This window comes from Drosophila pseudoobscura, chromosome 2 (assembly GCF_009870125.1).
Source record: "Drosophila pseudoobscura strain MV-25-SWS-2005 chromosome 2, UCI_Dpse_MV25, whole genome shotgun sequence".
NCBI classification, from domain to species: domain Eukaryota; kingdom Metazoa; phylum Arthropoda; class Insecta; order Diptera; family Drosophilidae; genus Drosophila; species Drosophila pseudoobscura.
The window spans coordinates 22,032,551-22,058,823 of NC_046679.1; the positions used below are offsets into that span (position 1 = coordinate 22,032,551).

At 39.9% G+C, this 26,273-nt stretch overlaps 2 protein-coding genes across 5 annotated transcripts in view; one reads left to right on the forward strand and one right to left on the reverse strand.

Annotated features, from left to right (window-relative positions):
- Positions 1-18,360, forward strand: part of msi (RNA-binding protein musashi) — a 107,201-nt gene extending 88,841 nt beyond the window's left edge. For all 3 annotated transcript variants that reach the window (XM_033385993.1, XM_033385994.1, XM_033385995.1), the window contains 3 exons: positions 10,285-10,879; positions 15,307-16,004; positions 16,067-18,360. In XM_033385993.1, the coding sequence (XP_033241884.1) occupies positions 10,285-10,879; positions 15,307-16,004; positions 16,067-16,556 (1,783 nt within the window). In that variant the 3' untranslated portion in view covers positions 16,557-18,360. The remainder of the gene's footprint in view (positions 1-10,284; positions 10,880-15,306; positions 16,005-16,066) is intronic.
- ymp (yellow-emperor) lies at positions 7,678-26,141 on the reverse strand. 2 transcript variants are annotated; one of them, XM_003736684.3, is made up of 7 exons: positions 25,866-26,141; positions 25,759-25,798; positions 25,633-25,703; positions 8,443-8,601; positions 8,297-8,375; positions 7,949-8,102; positions 7,678-7,873 (listed from the first exon to the last, which is right to left on the reverse strand). In XM_003736684.3, the coding sequence occupies exons 1-6, from the start codon at positions 25,929-25,931 to the stop codon at positions 7,972-7,974; spliced, it is 546 nt and encodes a 181-aa protein (XP_003736732.2). In that variant the 5' UTR covers positions 25,932-26,141; the 3' UTR covers positions 7,678-7,873; positions 7,949-7,971. The 2 variants fall into 2 exon arrangements, with proteins under 2 accessions (XP_003736732.2, XP_003736731.3); XM_003736683.3 differs by lacking the exon at positions 7,949-8,102 and having other exon boundaries at positions 25,866-26,140.
- Positions 26,142-26,273: the final 132 nt, after the last annotated feature.

Genomic DNA, 26,273 nt, shown 5'->3' on the forward strand with positions numbered 1-26,273 from the left:
TATTCATGTGATTGTGACTATGTATGTGCCGCGTTTACCTTTTCATCATATTTGAAGTGCATAAGTGCAAGTGCGTTTAGTTCTCTCTCTCTCTCTCTCTCTCTCTCTCTCACTCACAGTCACACTATCGCTCTCTTTCACTCTTTCCGTGCCGGCAAACTTTTGCTCGACAATTTTTTTAGGTCAACGTAATTTCCGCACTTTTTATCATCATCTTCCGCTGTTTTTCTACCTTTTTTTACCCCGATATACGAAGTTGGTTCCTGTCCCTGCAGGTCCTTTTTGAAGGCAGTTAATCATTAAAAGGCTTAGTTCAAGGCCCTCTAAATAAAGGTCATTTGGCCATAATATACCCATATGGTAGGGGATTTTAAAAGAATCAAGTTTTTGGTTGCTGAATAAATAATAATAAATTATTTTGCTTTATTGAGAGAAAAGAGGATCTAGGATTTATAGCATTTATTTTACATGGAATTCATGTGTTGAAATATATTAAACAATATAAATATATTCGTTAAAATATAATCTCAGCCGACAAAATGAGTGCAATTTTTCTGAAACAGGCTCCCAAAGTTCCAGTATTGTTTACGCCCAAAAAAAGGACACCGGATATATAAAATTAAATGCTTAAGAGCATAATCTTATGTCTATATTTGAACTGTTGCAATGAACAATATTAGGTCATTCCATGAAATAAGAATTCTAAGGAATATTCATTCGTTTTTATGGTAATTTGATATACAATTTGTACCTTGTTTTTAAGACATCTAGTTCTCCTTGTTTACCAGGGTTATAGTTCAGGTGCAATCTTCATGCTTACAAATAGTTTCCTTATGATAGAATAATATGTTTTAAACATCATTTTTATAAAATGTATTATAATAGATTCTCCCAGATTCTTCTTTGAGAAAATAAATAAATGCAACATAGGATTTCATAGAGATTTTTATAAGATTAACAACTTTGGAATATTTATATTTATCATAAACATATCATCGGTATCATTATTTATTCCATCGTACGCCGGAAGCCTTTCAATCGGATAAGGAATACCCATTTACATCCGGTCCTCAAAAAGTATAGGATAATATTATTTAATGTGCGAGTTTATCCTTTTATAACAAGCAATAATTTGACCCCTCCACAAAAGGGAAATCTCCCTTTTTTGTACTTGCAACTCTTTGGTTACTTTCATCTGCCACATTTCTGTTTCCACGGCAACGAGCACTTCAATCTCTGGTCCTCTGTTCCTTTCCTCTTTCTCTGGTGCATATTAAATTGCATCATCCCTTAGTACATCATCTCCCACCCCACAAGTACACAGACACACGCACACACACACAGTCATGTGTGTCACTCATCCTCTTCAGGTGATGTCGTTTGTGGAATCAATTAGGGCTACCTCAAGCACGGCAAAGCTTTGTCAGTTTAATAAGCACAACAAACGCTTAACCAATTTCGAAGTATTTAACGAAGCACGGAGATACAGGATACAGGATACAGATACGGTGACACATGCAGATACACTCACACATAGACAGAGAGCCGAGCCGCACACCAACGCCCAAAATGCTTAGATCTCCCAAATGCTGACAGACAGGCGGCAACAGCCTGTGCAGGCGAGCAGCATTAGCATTAGAGGCCGGCAGGCCCAATCTCCATATTCCTCTCGCCATCTCTCCACCACCCAACCCATTCCCACCCTCTCTGACATCTCTGCAATTTCCCTAGCAGCCCGCCTAACCATCTCATCTCCCTTTGTAGGCTGAGCCATTATCCTCATCAAAATGCATATAAACTGTGCTGGCGAGTTGGGGAGCAAGAGCAACCCTTAGAAGGGGGATTCCGTGCTGCATCTAAATCTCTTTTTTCAGCTGCTCTCAATCTACCAATTCATCTTTCTGTGTGTTTTTGCTTTTGTTGTTGCCCTTAATCTTTGTCATCTTTTCCAATCTTTTTTATTCCCATTTCGGTCCAGGTCCATCCTCTCTGTCCTCACGCCCTTTTAGTGCGGCCCGAATTATATTTAGGGGTTGATGATGTTGAGAAGATGTTCTTCCGATGATACGGGCTGCATCTACCAGGATTTATCCGGCATTTCAGGGCTGGCAACAGTATTTTTTGGCAAGCATATAATGCGCCACGCCACCTTTCGCTCAGCATCCCATCCCATCCCCCTTCCTTTCCCTTTCCCTTCACAGCCCTTGCTCTTGTACATATACTCTCGTACGCGTACACCCACGAAGGCAGGAAAAATCAGGGAGTGGTCGAGCCTTTCCGATGGGGTTTTACTTCCACCTCGAACGAACCTTTCTTCCCAATGGATCCTTGCCATAGGAATTTGATTTGTCTTGATCGCTGGCTTAACTTTTCCACATAATTACTGAGATTTTAATGTATGTTCACAGTTTTTCCTTGATTTTTCCTGTCCTGAAAGTTTCGTGTTTCATTTCAAAATGTTTCATCCAGCTTTTGTCTACACACGGATTCTCTCTCTCTCTCTCTTCTCTTTTTGAGAGAACTCTCTCTGCTCTCTGTATCACTAGCTTGCCATCTCTTTCGCTCTCTCTCTCTCTCCCTCTCTCTTAGCAGACTGCTCTTTCGCTCGCACTGCAGATGCTACAGCATCCTTATGCCCCTTATCCCTTTTGGCCAGATATCAAACGTGCCTCTCTCTTTCTCATCTCATCTCCCCTCTCTCGCTCGCGCTCTCTCCGCGTCCGTGTGTGTGTGTATAGTTTGAGCTTTGAATTAAAAATGGAAAATTGATTTTTCCGGTTGCTCATATACACACACACACACAGATACATACAGCTCTGCCAGCCTGTGTGTGTGTGTGTGTGAGGACTGAAGGATTCCCATCAAGCCGGAAAGAAAGAAAGTCTCTTTCATGCGAGTCTCGCTTAGGGGTTTTCTGTAGCATTTTTCCGTAGCTTTGTAGCTTTGTAGCTTTGTAGCTTCTCCTTCTCTTTGTTGCCAATGGCGCTCAACAATGTTAATGCCCCGACCCAGCAGTAGGCTATAATTAAGTTACAATACTGCTGTGACAGGACAATATCAATGGCAAGCGCCCTCTCATCTGCTCCGATCCGACGCCGTATGTAATTCGATATATATGTATCTTCTATATGCATTTCCACATAGATTTGAACAGATCTTTGCCACTTTTTCACTTGCTAGAAGACACTGTTTTTTGTCGGGTTTTGGTTTCGGTTTGGTTGTTGTGTGTGGAGAGGGGCTTTGGGTTTTATAGAGAGGGCTATCCAAAATGTTAGATTTCTTGAGTTGATTTTCGGTCCGTGATCCGTCATGGTGCCGGGAGAAATTGCACGTACGAAAACCCAAAGTTGACTGAAAGGCAACCCCGGGAAGCGGTCACCATCGTCTCGGTCGGTCGGTCGGTCGGTCCCTTGGTCCTCGTCGACTGTCGGCTGTCGCTTTCGTCATCATCTTTCCGAGGGTTGCGCGCGCACTCCAATTGCAAAATATATCTCCCCCAATTCTTAGGGATGGTTTTTCTCTCGCCCCATCTCACTCCCGCCCTGGCTATGCATACATCTCTCTCTGTCGCTCTCGCTGCGATTTCGGGTGTTTTGTGTCCCGTTTTGTGGAAATTTTGTAGAGCAGATTTTTGCGCTGTGTATAAGTCGTGCGGCCTCCAGCTTCGAGGGTGGTTTCCAGTCGGCAGCGTTGCGTTTCGTGTTTCCAGTGCTCAAATCCACCCCCTCGAGAGACACCCTTCTCCTATACAGTATAGCATGTGGGCATATATGATATATAGACTTTTCCAAGCGACGCGGACAGTCGCTTCGCTCTCTCTCTCTCTCTCTCTCTCTCTTTCTCTCTCTCGGAGCTGAATTTATGCGGCGTGCACTTTGCCCCCAGCCAGTGCAACACCCCAGCACCCACCCCTCGGACCCATAAAAAATCAAATGTAAAAACAATAAAGTTACTCCATATGCTTTTAGCCAGGTTCGGAGTTCGACTACGGATTCGAGCTCAGTCCTGGCCAGGACCCAGGACCTAGGCCAGCTCATTTTCATTTTGTAGCATTTTCCTCAATGAAAATGTCAGAGAAAAACAAGTTGAACTTTTTCCCTGCAAGCTCTCTGTTCGCTGCTCTCACTCGCACTCTCTCTCACTGGCGATTCGCTCGCTCTTTGAATTGCAGTTTTGTATCTACATAAATTTTATGCAGTTGAAAGAGGTGCAGAGCAGGGCAAAGGGCAAACGACAGGTGAGGAGGAGGCACGGCACAGCACAACGCAGCACAGAGGACACACAGAGCGTTGCATGCCTCCAAGGGAGAGAGGCATTTTTGAAGCGCAAATCCATGCAATTTGTTGCTGGAATTTTTCGAGTGTTTTCCGTTGTTTATGGGTGGATGGCAGGATGGGAGGAGGCGGTGCGCCAGGAGAGGCGGATCCGGCTTAGTGGACACTGCAAATTGTATTGCAATTTGTTCTGTGGCCTGGGGATTGGATGGGGAACCAGATTGCAGCAGATTGTCATTGAGGCGGATGTGCGGATTAGAAAGTATTTTGTCGTGACAAGCTGTGTAAAAGAGTCGTAAAGCAGCATAAAGGAAAGTTAGGGAAAGGAAAGCGCATTCAGGGAATGCGATTGGTGATGTCGAATCCTGAATAAATTATGATGATTGCTTGGGGCGCAGGAGAAGCTCTCTCTCTCTCTCTTCATCTCTGCCCTTAGATTTATTTGTATCCTTTTATAAGGACCCCTCTGCAAGGAGGATAGGTGTAAACTATTGCCATTGATAGTTTCTGTAATAGCTTGGGGAATTGTTTTGCTTTAAGTGAGCAATCTAAATCTACCTTTTGTGGGTCCTGGTCTTACCATTTTAAATACTTCTCCAGGTTTTCTAATATCCCCTTCAGGATGTTCAACTTTAGCTCTGGGGATATTTAGCTTGAAACTATTTAAATATTTCACGAATCTACTTTTTCCCTTCTTTTAAAATTTCCTTAAATTTCCTTTGTTGATATAAAGATATCCCAAACAGTTTTCCCAAGTCCACTCATCATTTCATTATCCGACTCAAATGATGTCCAAACTCAATTATTATCGAAAAATCTGCCTTAAATAGACTTTCCTTAAGTCATATCTCTTGACACCTTGCTCCGTGACATATTTCTGAGATAAACCCAACCAATTTCTCCCAATTCGCTACCTTTAATGGCAATTTTCTGATAGATTTATGGATAATAAACTCAATAAGTGGAACCCCCGACGGCTCTTTTCTTCGGCTGATACTTCTTTTGAAATAATCTATTTCCTTGTGTTCCCTTCCTGAAATATCTTCCTGTCCAGTGTTATATTTTCCCGTTACCTTGTTTGAGGGCTAAGTGCGCCATTAGGTCGAGGGGAGGGAGGCCATAAAAAGATGGATGATGACTCGTGCTGTGAGGGGGTGGCAGTGCCAGTGGCACCTTCCCTGCTGTTTATTTGACGCAATTAAAATACAAGGCATTCGTGGTGGGGGCAACGTGGAATGAAGGAGCGTATAATAGTGATGGGGAATGGTAGGGAGGGGACTGTAAGTGCTCCTAATCGAATTACATAAAGCGGGGTGCCGACTGCTGATGTCATCCAGAACATCATCATTTCCGTTATTCCCTCCCTCCCAACTAACAGGCAAATCCATCGTATCACAGGTCGTTTTCCCCCATCCCAGGAATACCTCTATAGCCCCCCCTCCGTCAGGGACACGCCTGACAACGATCCCCACGTTTTGAAAGTCTTCTTGAATATTCCATTTTTCTGGGTCAGTAGCCATAAAATTGACAGACGTCTTCTAAAATAAAGGCAAAAAAAAGTGCTGCAGACGACGGGAAACTCCTATCCTCCCTGCCACCGCCACTGCCAGGAGTTCAACAACCGACAAACTCACACATACACACGGCATCCCCTCGCCCCTGCTGTGGGGAGTGTGTTTGCTGTTTGCCTTTCAACATCTTCATTGAATTATTTTGCAATCTATTTTAATAAATTTCATATCCTTTGGCATTATTTTCCCCTCTGCCAAAAATCAATAACGCACGGCGTCTGCGTTGCCGTCGACGTTGGCGTCGCTGCCACGATTTGTTTTTGATTGCACACACGCACACACACATGCAGACAGTCAAGGTATATAGTTAAAAGGAAAGGCATTTATATTCTCTCTTCGAGTTGCGTATTCCGCGTTCTGTTCTCTATTTTGTGTTGCGTTCACACATAACAAGATATTATTACAAAAAATTACGCCTCACCTTACATAAAAACACCTTGCACACACCCACACACTTCCAAGCTGGAGAGTGGTTGAGACTGCCAGAAAGCAGGTTCTAGGGTCCACCATCCAGTCTCAGAGGACGATCAAATATCTGGGAGTCCTTATTGACACTCGGCAGGCCTTTAGGGAACACCTAGGGTACGTCCACAGGAAGGCCAGGGAACGCGGGACCATTCTCCAGGATGCCTCTGAGCACCAAGGATCCGAAGCTGCTGACGAGTGTAGTAACGTCGCAAATGCTGTACACCGCACAAGTTAAGGCGGAAGCCGCAGCTGTGAGGAGCTACATACGAGGAATTGAGGTAACATACCGATTAAACGCCGTCAGGATATCGGGCACGTTCCGGACGTCCTCGGACGCCTCCAGAAGGAAGTGCCGGAAGTATGGATGACCCGTTGGAATAGCTCTGCCAGTGGGCGTTGGACGCACATCCTCATCCCGCGCATAGCAAGCTGGGTCGAAAGGAAGCACGGCCAGGTATATTTTTACTGGCTGTTTCCGCATCCCCAAGTGTGGCACAGGCATAGTGGATGACGTGCAACATGTCCTCCTCGAGTTCTTAGGACTACCGCCGCCTGCTGGCCAAGCGCGCAAGCTCGTGAAGCAGCTTTTCGCCGCTACAAGGCGCCACTGTATTGGTACCTGGTACGGCCACACCACTCACACAGCAGTGGCGCTTTTCTGGTATATTTTCGAAAAGTTTCGCAGCATTTCGAAAGCAACGTTAAAATAAACAAGAACTGGAGGGGTGGGGGAGGGGGCTAACTGAACTGCTGTTCGGCTCAGCAACGAAAAAATTAGTCCTAATTTTGAATGGGCTATAAAAAAGGAGGTGGATAGCAGGCAAAAACAGCCAAGGCAAATTGCAAGTCTCGTACAAACCTCACCTCGCTTGTGAGGAAAATACATATACCTTGAAGACAAAAAAGGCAAAATGGGTGGATTTTACTTAGCAATTGTAGCAACTACCGTTAGCTCGCCATGTAATAATGAGAAAAATGTACAAAAGTAAAGTGAATCTCTTGCCCAACTCTAGACAGCCGGTCGAAATGGCCATATCAAAGCCAATGATATAGACAGCGGGGAGGAATTGGCATCAGCGGCCATAGTGGCGGGGAATAGTGGCATGCCTCGTGGCGCTGTAACGTCCAAAACAATTGCAAATAGGTGGATAAGCTTAGAGATATCTTTGGGTATCCGTTTACCAACACTTTGGTGTCGATCGACAACCACACAAAATCCAGCTCCTGAAAACGAATGAAACGAGGGGTTTCTTTTTGTGGTCTTTCCCTTGTTCCTTCCTGTTTGGTGGTTTACTTTTGTGGCTTCCTTCCTGTCGTGTACTTAAATTAAAAGGTCAATGAAAACAGGTTCACTTTTAATATGATATGTCCTGTCGCGGACTAGGCGTTTTATTTGAAATTTTGTTCCTCTTTACAGTTGCCCAGTATAATTATACGGTCGCAGCACAATTCTATCCAATGATCTCTGATAATAGGATTATAAATACGACTTCGAAGCGGATCTGAACCCCTCCGTATACGAAGCCATTTTCCTCTACTTTTTGGTATTTTTTTCATCATCTGTGGGAATGGGATGATGGGTTAGTGCGATTTCTGATCGGCTTGAATCTTCAGCTCTTCCTTGCAACCATCTACCTATTCTATGAATTCTATTAGTTCTAAATGGCTCCCGAGTATACGGCACCGGCTGCGGCCACGCCGAGGGCAGCACCGGTCAGAATGACATGGGTTGCTATCTTCTTGCCACTAGTGCCCCCACCACTACCTTTGTCGGCCTTTTCGTCTTCGTCTGGAAAAGCAAAGAAACATTTGTACTCATTAATTTTGGCCCATCTACGGAGACTACATGAACGTTTTCAACGCCTCCCCCGAACGTCGGCAAAGGGCGCCGTGGCGCTGGTCAATGAATGGGTGAAGAGAGGTGCAAGGAAGCGCTGAAAATTCATTCATTCATGGATTGGATTGGATCTATGGAGAACTTACTCGAAGGACCATCCGTATTTCCCTGCAGGGCCTCAATCAGTCCAGGTGGAGTCTCATATTTCTGATTGAATGTCAAGAACTGCAGAGAACATTATGGTCTAGAGTCCAGTGGGCGATTACGATGGTGTGGGGCTGCCTCCACTTACCTTGCGATTGGGCGCGGGATACCCTTTGCGGGTCTCCACAAACATGCAATTTCCCGAGTGCTTGGTCCACCACACATCATCCCGGGTAACGGCTATGCGAATCCAGGACAGTACTTCCAGGGTAAATCCAACCAATGTGATCACTACAATGGGTACTGCCTGTGGGATAAAATATGATAGTGTATGATATAATTTCTTTCCATTCAGCGCCAAGAACGGATAGTTTCGGTGTTCCATATACCCTTGTTCTCTATAAAGAGGCATTTTATTATCATAAATTATCTAAAATAAGTGGCATTTTCAACATCGTTTTGTACTCACTTACGAGTTGCCACCTGACCCCACGCAGCCACTAATACCCAATAAAGTAAGCGTATATACCCTAATGCGACGTAACAAATTAAACTAAAAACATATCGATTTGATCGCTCAACAACATCTAGACGTTTTACAACAACAATTAATCTAATAGGAAACAATAGTGTCGAATTTTTCCCCAAAATATTTATCTATACTTAACGCGATCCCACCGCTGGATAACAGTGAAAACGAAAAGAGAAGAAGAAAGTCAGAGACTAGATTGCATTCACTCACTCATTCAACAAATTCCACTGTGGCGCGCAGGTCTAGCGTTAGTATCAGGTTGTTGGGATTTTCCCTTCTTTTTTCCTGACCTTTTTTGTTTAAACACTATTGTAGACAGAATCCATTAAAAGAGATCAATTCAACCAATCTTATAAAAAATGTAATTATCAATCGGATATGGGGTAAAGGTTTTAGCCAGCTAGTAATATTGAACCGAAAATCAAAATAAAGGAATATGACTTTCGATCGTGAACAGAGAACAATTAACCCATTGTCTTCCTGTTATTAAAATATGAAAATATTCTCAACGGGCTTTTGTGTGGGGGCTACATGGGTTAAGTTCGTTTCCCGATTCACGCAACAAATAAGAAATATTCAGCCGCATTAAAATACCCTTAAAAAAGCGTTATGATAAACTTGCCTTACAGGAATAGATACAATAAACTTGTTCTAAGAGAATTAGTAAATTGAGGGCCATTTATTGAAAGGCAGCTAGGCAAATAGGGTATAGAAACTTCGATATTCAACAATAATAAACCTGTTTGCAAGCAACATGAGTACAACTTCCCAGCAACATGGAAGCATAGCAACATTTGTGACGTCGCCGGCGTGACGTATATAGAAGGCCAATTCTTGAAAACCGCCAATTTTCAAAACGGCCGCGGAAAAGGAAACAACAGAAAGAGTGTCCAATTTTTTTCAAATTTATTATTACCAAAGAATATTTTTATATATCGAATCAAATAAAATATTAAATAGTCAAACAACCCTACGGCGCAGTCGCAACTGAAGGACAACAGTGAAAACAGAGAACAGAGAAAACGAAAGTCAGAGAAAAGAAAAAAATTTTCAAGTGTCGTGTTGAGTGGACATTTCGTTACCGTTATTTCAGTTCCATTTATTAACATTCTATTCGCATTAATTCGTGTTCTTGTTGAAGTCGAAAAAACAAAAAAAAAAACAACTCCCAGCAGGCATTGCCATTGGCAACAGACAGAGGCAGGAAAACGCAAAGAAAAACGTAGTCAAGTTAGCGCTAGAAACCACACAAACAACTCGAGGGCTAAAGTCCTCTATCGCGAAAAATCGTATATCCCGTCGTTGAACCGCAACAGCCTTCAAGATTCAGCTGAAGCAGGAAATGCACGCGCTCAAGGAAGGCGCCACCATGCTGCACCATGCGGCTCCGCCGCCTCCGGCTGCGGTCCAGCCACGCGAGGATCTACTCACCGCCGATACCTTCTTTTTTGCCCGCAGCAATCCCATGGATAACGCTGCCGCTGCAGCAGCAGCCGCCGCCGCCGGCCTCATCGACCCACACCATCACCATCCTGATCTGCACAACGCCCTGGTCGCTTCCATAGCCAACAACAGTGTGGCGGCCATCAATGGCACTCTGACTACGGCTGCCGTGCTCAAGAGCGCCGCCGCTGCCCAGCAGCAGCAGCAATCCCAGGTTCAGCAACAGCAGACACAGGGCTCCATAGTGGCGCCCGGCCAGGATCAGTCCCAGGTCGCAGCACAGAACGCCGCCAACGGGGGCGGCAATCCCCAGCAGCAGCAGCAGGTCGCTGCGCAGCAGGCTGCCCTGGCGCTGCTCAAGGAGAACGTGAACGCCTCGGCGGCCGGACAGAATGGCAGTGGTGGAGGAGGGGCCAATCTGAGCAACAAGAGCGGCTCCTCGGGTCGCTCCACTCCCAGTTTGACTGGCGGCAGTGGCTCCGATCCGGCCCCGGGCAAACTGTTCGTGGGCGGCCTCAGCTGGCAGACCTCCTCCGACAAGCTGAAGGAGTACTTCAACATGTTCGGCACCGTCACCGATGTCCTCATCATGAAGGATCCCGTCACCCAGGTAAGCAGAATGTAGTCTATGCTTCTGGTATTTTCTATTCTTTTACTATTCTGTATGTATGTATCCTATCCTATCCTCCTTTTGTCCTCACATTCTACTACGTCTATTTTCTACCTTTCTCGTAATCTCCTCTCCTTTGGTGCCATTGTTCGTCGTTGTCGTTCGGCAGCGGCCTGTTTATTTGCGTTTTTACGTTTGCACAGATTTTCTGTTTTACAGCTACAATTTTTGGTCCGTCTGCTCATGTCTCATGTCTCTTTCCATCTCTCTCAATTCCTTTTGCACAGCTGCAAAACTGCAAACTTTTCCCCCTCTAACGCACGCACACAAACGCAGTCTTCTCTGCTGCGGCGCTGCCGCTGCTACCACAGAAGCAGAGGTTTAGAATTACAGTTTTTTTTGGTTACGTGCCAAAAACAAAAGACAAAGATAAGAAAGGAAGAGAGAAGAGAGGGCGTAAATCAGGTTTCATATGCAGATCGTGTAAGATGAGTAGATTATAGGGGATGCATGCTGTGACCGAGCACTAAATTGAATATGCCAGGAAACTTTGAATAAACTGAATAAATATTCTTTCTGGAAGTGTTTTGTACTACACCAATCAGCTGTTACCATCCAGAATGTCTAGGGTTGCCAAAGTGTGGCTTGGTTCGCAAATTTAAAGGAAATCAGCTCCAAGTCGTAATAAAATTTCACACCTTACGAAATCATTAAGATATGACAAAATTAATGAAAATAAATGCGTTAAAAACATTTTGCAGACAATTACCAATCCATATTCAATTTTTGGAGAAACGTTTGAATACATTTCAAACATTCTTAGAATAATTGTACAGTGCGTCTTGCAACGGAAATTGGGTTTTCAGAATGCATTAATGCATTAAGCAATTTGTCCGCTTGATAAGCGGACAATATCCACACATCCTATATAGTATGTACACACATACATACATATGTATGTATGTATGTACATTCATTGTGGCTCCCCATCGGTGAACGCGCGCCGCTTTTCGGGCAATAAAATAGCAGCTGCCGCATTATACGAGTCCTGTCCGCCTGCCTCGCTCGCTGCTTGCGCGCAGCTGTTCCTCCGATCCTGGGACCGCTGGCGCGATTCAATTCAGGTTATGGCACAGGACAATACAATACAGAAAGGTGGGGACCGTGGGCTTAGGGTAGTTTCGCTGTTCTCGCCTGCTGCCGCTGCTGCTGAGCCGAGAGCCAATTGCGCAATTACACAACCAGAGGAACTACAACTACTCCCTTCCCACGGGGCAGTTTTTATTCGCAAGGCAGCAGCGGCAACAACTCCACTCTGAATAATGATGATCATTGTGCCGCTTGACTAACGGGGTTGCTGTCCCTCCGTCCTCCCTCTCTCTTCCTCTCTCTCTCTCCCATACGTAAACGCAAGTAAACAAGGAATGACACACACACATACTTGTACCTACAGGAGCACACAAAAAAACACCTTTTGTTTTCCCCCCCTTTAAAAATAAGAAGAGACACCAAACAAAAGAACGAAGTGGAAGAAACAACAAAAAAGAAAAGATGAAAACTGGTTTACCAACTGTCTTTGGAGTTGTTGGGATCTAAGTTTCGGGTCTTCGTTTTTGAAACGAACTCCTGGCTGATAAGGGAAGGGGATTGCCCTTAGATTGCCGCCCTAGTCTATAAGCATTTAAGATTTATCAATTATATAGCTAGTCTATGCAGTAAATTCCCTGAATGTGCTACTCGTATGAACATACTAAACATAACATAATTATAATCCACACACAAAAACAAAAAAATATAAAAAATTACCAACAATTACCAAAAATGAACACCCAAAAGTGAGGAAGGACAACGTTGGAACCCATCCGGAGAGGAGGAATGGCAATCAAACAACCAGGATGAGGATAATGATGATGATCCGATCCGATCCCGCGAGCTGGCGCTTAGGTACATTTCATTCCAAACCAAAAAACCCTAAACAAAATGAATCGCCAAATACCCTAACTACTGTATAAATGAGAACGTTTAGCGTACTTGAAATTACTCAAAAACTGCTGGCGCATCGTAACTCTCGTATTTCGTATAATTCTGAGCAATAATAATAATAATAACTGCATAACTGTACTCGTATCTCTAATTGAATGTACTCGTTCTCTCGTACTCGTACCACGTACTCTACCTCTAATCTGTACTCCGTATTGTGTCCTTGGTTTACCTTAGTGTTTCTATCTCACCCAGAAAAAAACACCATACGCATTGATCTTAAGCAAAACCTTGAAAGAAATTACAAAAAACTAACGAGTAAATTTGCCATTTTACTATATAGCCACCCATGTCACAGTTACAAAAATCTAGAAGTCAATTCAAACTTTAGTTGAAAGAGGTTTACCCTAATATTACCATACCCACATCCCTCCATACTATTCCACCCTCACCCCATTTATAGCAGCAATATGAGAACCGAGAATGAGAAGCAATACGACGAATCGATTCGAATCGAAGATTGTCCTGGCAACTATTGAACTATTTATTGTGTAACATAAATAAGAACATAGCCCTAGCTTAATACCATAATAAATATGTTTGTATATTGCAATACCCCCCGTAATCGTTAGACCTTATTATTATATATATGTATAACTCTTTTAAATTTATGCGAAATTGTTTCTGTGTTTAGTTTTTGCTTTATAATTTTTGGTTTGGCATATAAAATCATATAATTTTACCATACCCATAAGCATAAATGTACATTATTTTTTTAGTTGTGTAGTTCGGAAAATATGTTATTATTTTATGTTGATGGCTTTTAAGTTCTTGGGATCCTGAGATCCCCTTATATAACCCATTGATTGGCCAAAAGGAAGTTGAAAATTATGCTTAGAATATTACCCATAGCGAAAATAAAGTACAGATGTTGAGTTCAAATCGAAATTTCTAGGATATAATCTCTAGGTCCTAACATATGTACCTGTAGATAGTTGTTTCTACCCTTCCCGTCCGACCCACCTCGAGAAGTCAAGATTTAAAGATCTCTATATTGAAAATACTAAAGTTATTTGAAGGTTTAAACTACACATAGATCATACACACCATATATTGTATACTTATATATTCTTTAGGTAGGTAGTCGCATAGATTTTCATTACTCTCTCTATCTCTCTCTCTCTCTGGATTAATGTACTATATAAATTGTATTTGAGCCATAATCTGAACTGCCCTAGGCTTAAGCAATAACTGTATACCCACTATATTGTACTATATGTAATGACTGAGAATTATTAATTAGTTTAAGCAGCGAAGATCACACATTCCAGACTCTCTCATTCTCTGTAAAAAAAACTACTAAGTAACATTTAAGTAAAACTAACAGGAAAAAAAGAAACAGAAACAGAAATTGTATGGCAAAAAACAAAAAATTATATGAAAGCCGAAAAGCTATAGGCCATTAAATTAGAACACATACTCGCATAGAGCATTTCCACTCTTTCTACTTAACGTATTCCTTGAGCCAGTGCGTTTTACAACTAAAAAGCACAAAAAATGAGTGTGTCCTTCCACTTATGGAAACATTCGAGTGATTTTATAGTTCTTAAGCGCAGTGCTCCGTACATATCAAATATATTAAAGCCTACTTACTTTCCGCATACACCATATGTAAGTAATTGCCACATACAATATGTACTTTTAATTGACACTTGAGTTCGTATTCAGAGAAAAAAGCGTGTACGTGAATCTTTTTTGGTATCCAGTTTCGTGTACATACAATATCTACTATGCCACTCCCACATCTACAGTCCCTGGGTTTCTAGAGGGGTCAAACCATATCGTAATATTTCTATGATATATGTATGTTCCAGTCTTAGCAAACGATCGATCTACTTGCGTATCAATCAATCAATATATATATATATACATTCTGTTAACAGTGCAAAAGTATCTTTAGAGCGAATTATAGTTTTTAGTTGAAACATATATTTTGTGTTGTTTTTTGGATTTGAATTTATTTGACACTTGTTTTTCGTTGTTTTAAGAGGCAAAAAATAACGCAAATTTGATGCGAAAAGAAAGCGTACAATGGCCACGCCCAATTCAGTCGATTAAGCCATAAACATGCATACTATATACTGTATCTGTGTGCGTTACATATACATATATCTACTATATATACGTTTTTATATACGTTGTGGAAGATCGAGACTTTGATCGATCGATTGATTCTTACTTTGTTGGACTTTTGCTAACGTTTCGTAGGAACTTTTACGACTATTAATCCTAGCTATACTATAATAATACAATTTGCAACTTAGTCCTTAGCCGCCTCTAACCCACAGTTCTCTCAGCTCTCTCTATCTCCCGAAAATATTCCCCGTGTGCTAACCTCTCTCGGTGTTCTCTTGTCTTTCTCCCCCACAATCGACTTACACTTACAGCGCAGTCGCGGCTTTGGCTTCATCACATTCCAAGATCCCTGCACCGTGGAGAAGGTGCTCAAGGTGCCCATCCACACACTCGACGGCAAGAAGATCGACCCCAAGCATGCCACGCCCAAGAACCGCCCCCGTCAGGCCAACAAGACCAAGAAGATCTTTGTGGGCGGCGTCTCCCAGGACACCTCGGCCGAGGAGGTCAAGGCCTACTTTGCACAGTTCGGACCCGTCGAGGAGACGGTCATGCTGATGGATCAGCAGACGAAGCGCCATCGCGGCTTCGGCTTTGTGACATTCGAGAACGAGGATGTGGTTGATCGCGTCTGCGAGATCCACTTCCACACCATCAAGAACAAGAAGGTCGAGTGCAAGAAGGCCCAGCCGAAGGAGTCCGTCACACCGGCCGCCCAGCTGCTACAGAAGCGCATCATGCTGGGCAGCCTGGGCGTACAGCTGCCCTCGGCACCCGGCCAGCTGATCGGGGCCCGTGGAGGAGGACTGGCCATGAATCCCCTGGCCATGCTGCAGAATCCCACACAACTGCTGCAGTCTCCGGCCTCCGCTGCCCAACAGGCCCTCATATCCCAGAATCCGTTTCAAGTACAAAACGCAGCTGCCGCCGCCGCCTCGATGGCCGCCAATCCCGCGAACTTTGGCAAGCTGCTAGCCACATATCCACAGACTGCGCTGCAACATGTCAGGTATGTCCTCCCTTCAGCCTACTCTTCAGTGTGGAATCTAATCTGTGTCTCGTCCTGAATAGGTATGCACCTTACTCGATCCCCGCCAGCGCCGCTACTGCCAACGCCGCCTTGATGCAGGCCCATCAGGCGCAGAGCGCCGCCGTCGCTGCCCACCATCAGCAGCAGCAGCAACAGCACCAGAACCAGCAGTCCCACAACGCCCACGCCATGGCCGCAGCGGCCCAGCATCAACACCAGCAACAACAGAACCACCACACTGCCGTTGCCGCCTCAAACTCCGCCTCGCAGGTCCACTCCGCCGCCGCGGCCGCTGCCCTGGCGGCCAATGCCGCGAACGGAGCCGGTGCTGCTGGAGCCCATAGCCTGGCAGCTGCCCAGCAGGCGGCCCTTGTGGCAGCCGGTGGAAACCAACTGAACGCATCTGCAGCTGCCTTGGCAGCGGCCGCCAATCCGGCTGCCTACTCCAACTACGCCCTGGCCAATGTGGATATGTCCAGCTTCCAGGGCGTCGACTGGAGTGCCATGTACGGCATGGGCATGTATGTCTAAGCTTAGGAGTAGGAGGGCTATGTTTTTTTGGTAATTTGAATGAAACACACCACACCACACACTCCCTAGTAGTAGCCCCATTAAAACATTCATACACCCATAACCCATAATCCAGAACACACACACTCATACACACTCATCGAGACACTCATCTGAAGTTGGTTTTCCTTTGAGTTCGGCTTAGATCGTAGAGAGGTCAGAAGATCCCTCACGCAGCAGCAGATGGCATATTAAGTATTATATTTAAGGCGCTCGCGACGGCGCTCAATAAATATTATAACTAATTATAAAAATATATACATAAACAAATCATAAGCAATATAAGCAACAGCAAACAAAAACTAAAAAAAGAATAAGAGCGAAAAGCAAAGCGAAATCAAGGAAAAACAAAATTCAAACCAAAAAGCAAAAATTACGAAGAAAAACAAGAAAAAAAACACATTAAAAAACCACCGATTGTGATTGCGTTTAAATGTAGCCGTTAATATATATAATTTTTTAGTGCATAATATAAAAACAAAACATTAAACATAAAAATTAAATAAGAAAATAACATTAAACATAAAAACTCAGAACATAAAAGTAAATATAAAAAAAACCATACATATAATGAAAGCAAAAGCAAGGCATGATGAATCTTCATATAACCAAGCAACAAACTAAATTTAAAAAAAAAAACCAAAAGGCGCTCGTTAATTGAATGTGTATTTTTTTGGAGGCCTAGAACTCAACGAAAGAATGAAAGAAGCAACTCCTGCAAATGCAGTATTAATTACATTTTGCTCAAGACAAAGAGTTATAAATTAATTAATATACATAAAACATAACCAACTAAAACACACAAACACACGTAAACATAAACTATTATTTTTAGTGGTTTAGTTTAGTTATTGAGCTCGAATTTAATTCATCCCCAGAGAAACACACACCAAACATCACCCATAAACACCACGCAGACACATTGCCACTACTATCTTTAACCTATCCCTTCTCTTTACTCTGTTCTGTGTACTTAAACATTATAATAATAATACTACAAACAAACAAAAAACAACGAACAAATCTCCTATGATTTGCGTACTGTGTGTGTGAATCTCTCTATCTCTTTATTTGATTTGATTTAGTTTATAGATCTAGTTTAGTCTCGAATCAACTCAAACCCTCGAGCATTTGTAGCAACTGTACAATCGTAATCATTTTTGGCACTTGCATACTATGATTTTTGGATGAGTTTGATGAGTAGTGTACACATCTCAAAGCACTCCCCTGAAGACGGACGTGCTTTCGAAACAGCAACAGCAAGTCTCTTTTAATTTTGTTTCCACATTTTCTCCTTCCAATCTATCCATCTAACTCCATCTCCCCACTCATAAACCAGGTAAAAACACCTAATTTTGTCGTAGTTTATTGTTGTTCTATCAATGGCACAATATTAGATTTAATTATTATTTTGTAATTATCTTTACCTGTAGCATTTGCATTTGAGTTTTGCATTCGACAAATACTTCATCCATAAACAAAAAAAAAAAAGAAAAAGAAAGAAGAAAGAAATGATAAAGGAATCCGGAGACATTGAAGCTCCTGGCTAGCTATGTATTTGTTTCATATATTTGATTCGCTTGCATGAAGTTTAATTTTAGTTTTTAGTTATCATTTTTGAAAGTAATATTTGCGTATGTAAATACCTAGTTTATATACAACATTACACCTACACCTACACCTATACAGAAACACACACACATTATATTGAGAAACATTTGAAGTAATTTTGTGTTTAATAAAAAACAAACAAACGAAACCGAAACTTTGCCAATGATTCGAGCAAACCATTTGTGTTTTCTTATGATTTGATTTTGGTTCGATTGTACATATTTGATCCACATACAATATATGTATCTTTAGCTATAGATTGTATTATTTGACTCTCTTGTATTTGTTGTATCTGTTTGCTGTGCTCTGCTCTCTATGTCTCCCCCTCTTCTGTCTCTGCTCCTCTCTCTCACCCATGTGTAGATGTTGAAACATCCAGTACAAAAAGAAAACATATTGTGGATCGTATCTGTATCCCTGTCCTTGTAGTTAAATGCCTGGAGGAGGGGTGAGTATTGTTGTATGTATTTATCATTTCGTATACCAAAGATATTGAATTTTAACCGAAACTCAACTCATTTCACATACTGCTGGACGGATTCGAGACTCCCATATCCACAGGCAGCTACTAATTTATTTATTTATTTATTTATTGTTTAACGCTTAAGACTCTAACGCATTCCACACGTGCTATGGTGCCATTATTTACTTATCAATAATAATAATTAATATCATGTTTTTTGTATACACCCCTCGTCTGTCAGATCTCGATCTCAGAACTACCACTGCTTTTAGCCTAAGATTGAGATTGTCCTGCCGATCCAACGAAAAACAATTCCTTTTTTTTACAAAACACACACACACCATGACTACATCTGTATGTTCTATTGACATATATTTTATATAAAACAAAACCAAAACCAAATAAAATTATATTTATATTGATTATTTGATTAATGCATTTTCGATTTATTTCAATTAGCTGATAAAACGCAAGAAGTCAAAAAATGCTCTCATAGTTGTAATATTTTGAAGAATACTCTCTCGTACTTAGTATCATTTCGTATACCTTTCGTATTTCGTATGCTTCAAACATTCATTCAGCATTTAGCAGTGGGACCGGAGAGTCGTCTGTCGCCCAATTCTTAGTTCTTTGTACTCGTAAACCGTTCGATAAATTCGTCTAAATTCGACATAAGCAACAAAAAATATCAACATCCAATACCAATACTACTATATCCAATGAAATGTTTTTTGTTCTGTTCTATACTCGTACCGTACCGAAAATATATACCCAAAGTAGTAGCTTGCTCATTTTGATAATGTAGTAACAGATCGAACATATGTACTTATTATAGCGCTCTCTCTTTCTCTCTATGAATATATACATATACATATTCTATATATATTTTTTGATAACCAAACAAAACTCAAATAGAATCGGTAATTTTTTGCTATGTTTTCGTGTCTCGTGTAGCGTCGTCTCAAGAGTTTCCTAAATTCAGTGCAAAAAAATAAAATAGTTGACTTATCATTCATTATTCATTGGGCCAAGAACAACAACTTTCTGTAATATAGACCCACATTACACAGCTCGAAATGGAGTTTTTTGGTTACTTTTTTTTAATTTTAGGTGTACTACCACACACACATACAACATAGTTAGATATACATACATACCTATATATATATCATATATATATATACTACACCATACATATATATGGAACAAAACGCATGATGAAACATGTTTAGTAGTCAATTGAGTAACATCTTTTAAACCATATACTCTCGTATACAACTACAACAGAAGCAATCTCCAAGAGTATGCAGAGACATGGCCATCAAGAACACCCCCATACATAGTACATTGCATTGCATTGCATACTATCATCTCTCACAGTTGTAGTGTCGCAAAAGAACCGAAGGAAGTCCCCGCATTTAGCAAGGCATTAGCATTTACCTACTCGTGCATACTTACATATGTACATCAACATACTCGTACTCACACATACATCATATGACAATAAGATCAACTGTGTTTCAGCATTCAAGTGTCAGTATTCGAAAACCAAATTACCTAACAAAACTGAGCAAAGTACTTATAATTATACTACATATACATATACTACGGTATAATCGATAAGGAATGAGGATTCCATGGATTCCCTGGAGATTGAGATGGGAAAACAGTTTTTAGCAATTTGTATAGTCGGGTTAGATAGTGTTGAAATGTTCTCTCGATCAACTCAAGTGGCGACAAACTTTATAGATATTTACATGCATATAGTATATACAGATTAAAGATACAGATACATATACATATATATCGTATACACATACAGGCGATGATATTTAGAAAGACCGTGATATATTCAATTAGTAAAACCAAAAACCAACAAAATTATATATTATATGTACATATATATATCTCAATTGTATTATTGAGGCGTCGTCTCTCAAAATGTGTCAAATTGCATACTAAGAGTAGAATTTTTGGTATACGTATACTCGTACTCGTATTCGTACACACCAAAAGAAAACATTTCATCAAATAGAATCAAAATTGTTGTGAAGGCTACAAAAACCACGCATATCACTTGGATTGGATGGTGTCGTCGAACGAAAGAGTTTTCAAATTAGTATACCCATAAACCGAAACCGAAACCCAAAACTTTGTTGACTTGTGCGTGAGGAGGAGAAGGAGATCTCTCCAGTCTAGTCACAGGAAACGAGTTTTCTTTTTGTGGATATGGTTTTTAGATTAACACATAATGGAAGTCGTCGTGTCGATTTGAGTGACCAATGAGGACCAAATTTTTAGCGAAATTCCAAAAATCAGGTTATTAGATCCTAAAAAAAACGAAACTGATATCGAAATCGAAATAGTTTAACTACTTAGTATCTTTTAAGTTGACAACTTGGCATTTTTTGGCTTCTTGTTTATTGTTTTGGCATTGTTATAGTTTCCTTATGAACCAAGCGCTATAAAAAACACCAACACCGAACACCCAAGACCCAAAAACACACAACACACACTCTCAACAAGCTAGTCAATTGATGTGCATAGACACAGAACTAACACTCCACAACTGTAACTGCAGAAAATGGTAAGTATATTGAAAAAGTGGAAAATCAACAATAAACATTTAAGAAAAAACGTATAAAACCAAAACGAACGTACACAATAAATACTAAAAGCAATTATTTGCCCGGCCTACACCGGGAAAATATAAAAACCAAAAACACTTACATATAACACATTCAAAATGCTCTGAAATAAAGTTTAATTTATTGAGAATTAGTTGTTAAGCTTGAACGTATGTCTAAGTGAACGTGTTAAATAATTTCGAAGCAATGCAGACAAGTGTATTCAAGGGCTTTGAACCACAAGCTACTTATATATTTATCAATTGCTAAAATTATATATAAATACTTGATATATTCTAATGATTAAGACGGCAGTGAAAGGCGGCTATTTATGCTCATTTCAGATGCTTAACGAAATGCTAAGATCAAAGACAAAACAAGAGTCGTTTAAGTGTTAAGCGAAAAACAAAACAAATTCAAATATACCAAAACTAAAAGGAAACAAAAATATATATATTTAAACGAGAAACATGTTTTCTTATACATACAGCAAGGAAGCAGATGATGATTACTTTTACCAGCTCGTAACATATCAATTATACTGAGCTATATTTTGAAAAGAAAAGCAAGTCGAAACGAACGAATTCAACACCCAGTTCAATTTTTATGCATTCATACAACAGAGGATTTCCCTTATAAATAAAAAACTAAATATACATACATATAGTGTGTATAAAAAGAATATAAAACCAGAGGTGAGTAAAACCACAAACGAAATTCTTTTTAGCAGAAAGTTTTTCCAGCGAAGCCTTGCTAAGAACTTTCCTAAAGAACAAAATAAAAATACAAAAAAAAACACAAAACTTAGACTCGTCTTCCAGCAACTAATCGAAATGACAAAAGTTCTTAAACCAAGAGTACTAACATGGAGAAAACATTGAGTAAATTTTCGGGTATACCATTTGAGTTAAATTGAGATTTGGTTTGTCTAGCACCCAGTATTATTTCATTGGGGAAAGAGAGCTCAGCTTTTGGCGAAACTTCTTCTTAGACGTAATCGATCAGTACAATTTTTGCAACGAGGAATTTTAAACGAAAGAAAAACTACTAAAAATGAGATGTTATGGATTTTTGGCTTTCATTTTCCCCCCATATGGTTTAGACCGAATAAAAATCAAAGATGGAAAGAAAACACTCTTCTGAACAAAACTGTTGTAAATTTGTTTCTCCCCAGAAGTGAGGGAAAAAGTTGAGGTACGAGAAAACCAAACTATGTAAACGATAAGCAAGTGCATTATATTGAACGATTTGGTAAAAACATTCGAAGGTTTTAGCCATAAGTTTTCACATATACATACATATATGAGATATATCTTTTAGGCCATAAGCAAAACCAGTATGGAACCCGAACCCCCGTTGAATTGAGTTTAGTTTTGGGCTCTATCTGGCTATCAGTAGATTGGCAGACAGATTTGAATGTAATATTTGCAGCCAACATATATACATTGTACGGATATATATGGGATGGTTATCCTTTGTTTAGCCTGTAATGAGAAACGGATATATTATATATATACAACACCCTGTAACTGTAACTTGTAACTGTAACTCGTAACTTGTAACTGTAACTGTAACGCTGTCGCTCTATTTCTCGCTCTATACTTGTAGCGATGTTTAGACACTCATATAAACAGACACCATATTAATTCTTTCTATATATATACAAAGGACATGTAAACGGTATTTACTCTCTTTTTAGCCTAAAACCTTGAACCCAAAAAAGAACCCGACAAAACCCAAGAAAAATCAAAATGAAACCAATTGCTGATACAAAAACAAAAGACAAAAATATAATGCGAACCTGTCTAATTTTTCAATTGAAGAACTTCTTGGCTTACAAACCCCTTTTTGATTGAATTGAATTGAAATGAATAAATGAAATGTGAAAGAAATCTTTACAAATAAAATCTTGGCATTTTATTTCTCAAATTCAAAATGAATGACTAACAAACATATATCCTTGTAATTTCCTTGTAATTGATCGTACCGTACCGGGTAGTAGTTTGCACGCAATTATTTTTGCTGTACAATGCACTTAACAGCCTAAAAACCAAACAAAAGGTGTCTATATAACGTACTGTAATGTTAATATTTAGCATTAAGACTAGCTCTAATTCATATATATATATATATCTATGTATATGGTACTCAATTAGTCGATAGTTGAATTAGAAACCACCGTCATATTAGACTTTGTAAAATGTACTTTGTATAACGTATGTACTCTCCGTTTCGTACTTCGTACCACGTAACCGTAATATCGTTCAAGTAAAAGTAAAAGTACCCGTAAAAGTAACATTAAACGATTGCCATCATCTGTAATCTCGATTACGATTTGCAAAGACATATACATAAGTAAATCATTTGCAGTAGCCACAGATATTTTTATTTGACCCTTGAAATATCCGGTACTCCATAGATTTTTTGAAATAATTATTTTGTTTACCTGTCCGTTTCATTAGAAGAATCTAAAAAAGAATTTTAAATCTCAGATGGGAGCTCCGATCATATTATCCCATTCCTCTTCCCATTCTATCACCAATCATTGTCCCAAATGAAGGCAAGTCCTAGGCTGTTTCAATCCTTATATCTATCAGTATCGGGTACCTTTTAGTCGGCAGTACACTCGACTATAACAGTATACAAGTAATTTACATGCAAAGAGTACTTGCTTTTGGTAGCATCTGATCGATTCTTATTTTTTTATTACTTTCTATACCCTTTCTATTGTATGATAATTATTATGCTTTTAGCGCAGTACTTTCGGCATTTTTATTTAGATCATTCTAATTTGTACATACTATATACAATTTGCTATCCCACTTTCTATTTCAAATTATTATACTATTATCTGTTGCGTTATCTAAGGAATAAACACATCCATGCATAAAAAGGCAAAAGCATGATCCGATGGCAAAAAAAAAAACAAAAGGAAAAAACTCTATATAAGAAAATACATATGCGGACAATACCCTTTTTTTGTGTGAACTCAAAGTTTATTAGAGCGAAAGGTAAATCATGTGGAATCAGCAACAATTAACAGTCAGATACAGATAGTACTCGTACATACACTACATAGAAGATGGAGGGGACAAACAACGTATAAGCAATATATATATACATACATATATAACTTTGATACCGATGTGTTGTTGTTGAGGCAAACTCAAGAAATACATATGCATATACATATACATATACATACATATATATATTTGTATATTAAAGAAACATATGAAACGTATGCATGATCTTGAAAACTATGTATGTATATTACGATGCAAGAAGCTAACATTAGACCCTAAGCGCAGTGTTGAAAGATGAACCAATTTAATGCTAAACCGTATACATACTATACAGAATTATATATGCTATATACGACAAATATACGAATATATGTATTGTATAGTTCGGTGTCTGAACTCAAGAGAAAGCCTACTCTACATGTGCGGAAAACTTAGCATTGAATTGTAGTTTTATGTTGCCAGTGTTTGTGCTAAAGTTGTACTAAAGAAATACCAAAATTCATATTATGTATACCGCAAAACGAATATGTTACGTAACGTGGGAGATTTCTCGGAGAGAGGTCTTCGAAACGATTTGAAATGCTGTTTCCTTAGCTTCTTATGCAGTATAATTACAGCTATATTATTATTATCAAGTACGGACTTAAACAATTATATAAAGTATTCATAGATATATCTAGTATATTAGATCGTAGCACATACACACACACATACACAACACTCATTCACACAGATACAAACAGACATCCGTTGGCAATGTGTAAACTTAAATTTGCGTATAAATTTGCTGTTTGACCCACAGAATCCACACGAAACTCGAAACTAAACTCATCTTAAATGTCGCAGCGTAATAATATAATGAATTATAGTATACATATATATATATATATCGTATATACATATATACCACAATAAATGTTTCACATAAAATATTTTGGTCTGTAGTTTCAAACCATTTTCTTTCGTGCATTTTCCACACTCTCTCACATCCAGTTTTTTGTTTGTATTTACAAGTCTTACGCGTAGTTAGTCTGGTACATTAGATCTTTAGTTAAAACACCTACTATAAACACACACACACCCACAAATTAGTAGGACCATTTACTTTGAGCACTCATTTACCTATGGAATCTTTCTTTAGAACTATACCATCTATACTCGTATATAAACATAATATCTAGAACTGCTCTAAGAGTCTGATAGAGGCACGTTATTTTGGCGTAGACACGTATACCATAGAAACAACCTATATCATACACTTTTGTACATCGATTTTCGCTTGGGAATACTGAAACTTGACCTTCACTTACCCCCCAATGATGCGCGAGGGCCTCCTTTGAGAATACAACGCTTGGCTTTGTGAAAAACGGTTGCAGATTCTCTGCAACATAAGAACATGAGAACAACATACCATAAGGTCTGTAAGTGGTGCTTACTTCTCTCCATTAGAGTGCGGTTCACTTGGACGTTTAGTATCTAAATATCACAGAAAGTAAGTGGGCTTATAAATGGGAGTTGCTGTCCGCATCAGGTTGGACCTCACCTTTATTGTAGGAACTGATAGCAGAGGATGTCTCTTAATCGTCACAGTCCAAATACGATGAGCCATTTGTTAAATTTAAATTAAATTTCAATCACGGGTAATTTCAAATATCTTTTTGTTTTGCTGGATATCGTGCGAGAATTTTTATGAGAAAAAATCTAAATTTTCTCTTTTGTAGCCAAAATATATATATGCTAAGGTAATAAACAAAAATGTTGAACACGAGAAGCTTAGTTCTATACTGATTTCCGAGCTATGCCACTTTTGACATTCTGGGCACAAACTATGCCCAAAGGTTCCTATATAAAAATGATCTGTGTGATTTTATTTCGTTAGGTGTTGCGAGATCTAGGAGCCCCGATGACTGTAGTCCCCACAAAATAAAAAATCAATATTTTTTCTGTTACT

Coding starts and splice junctions, on each gene's coding strand:
- ymp (XM_003736684.3), bottom strand. CDS start 25,931: ATGGCTCATCGTATTTGGACTGTGACGATTAAGAGACATCCTCTGCTA. Junction 25,799..25,865: donor TATCAGTTCCTACAATAAAG/GTGAGGTCCAAC, acceptor TGTGATATTTAG/ATACTAAACGTCCAAGTGAA. Junction 8,602..25,632: donor CCCTCGCGCATCATTGGGGG/GTAAGTGAAGGT, acceptor TTTATCCCACAG/GCAGTACCCATTGTAGTGAT.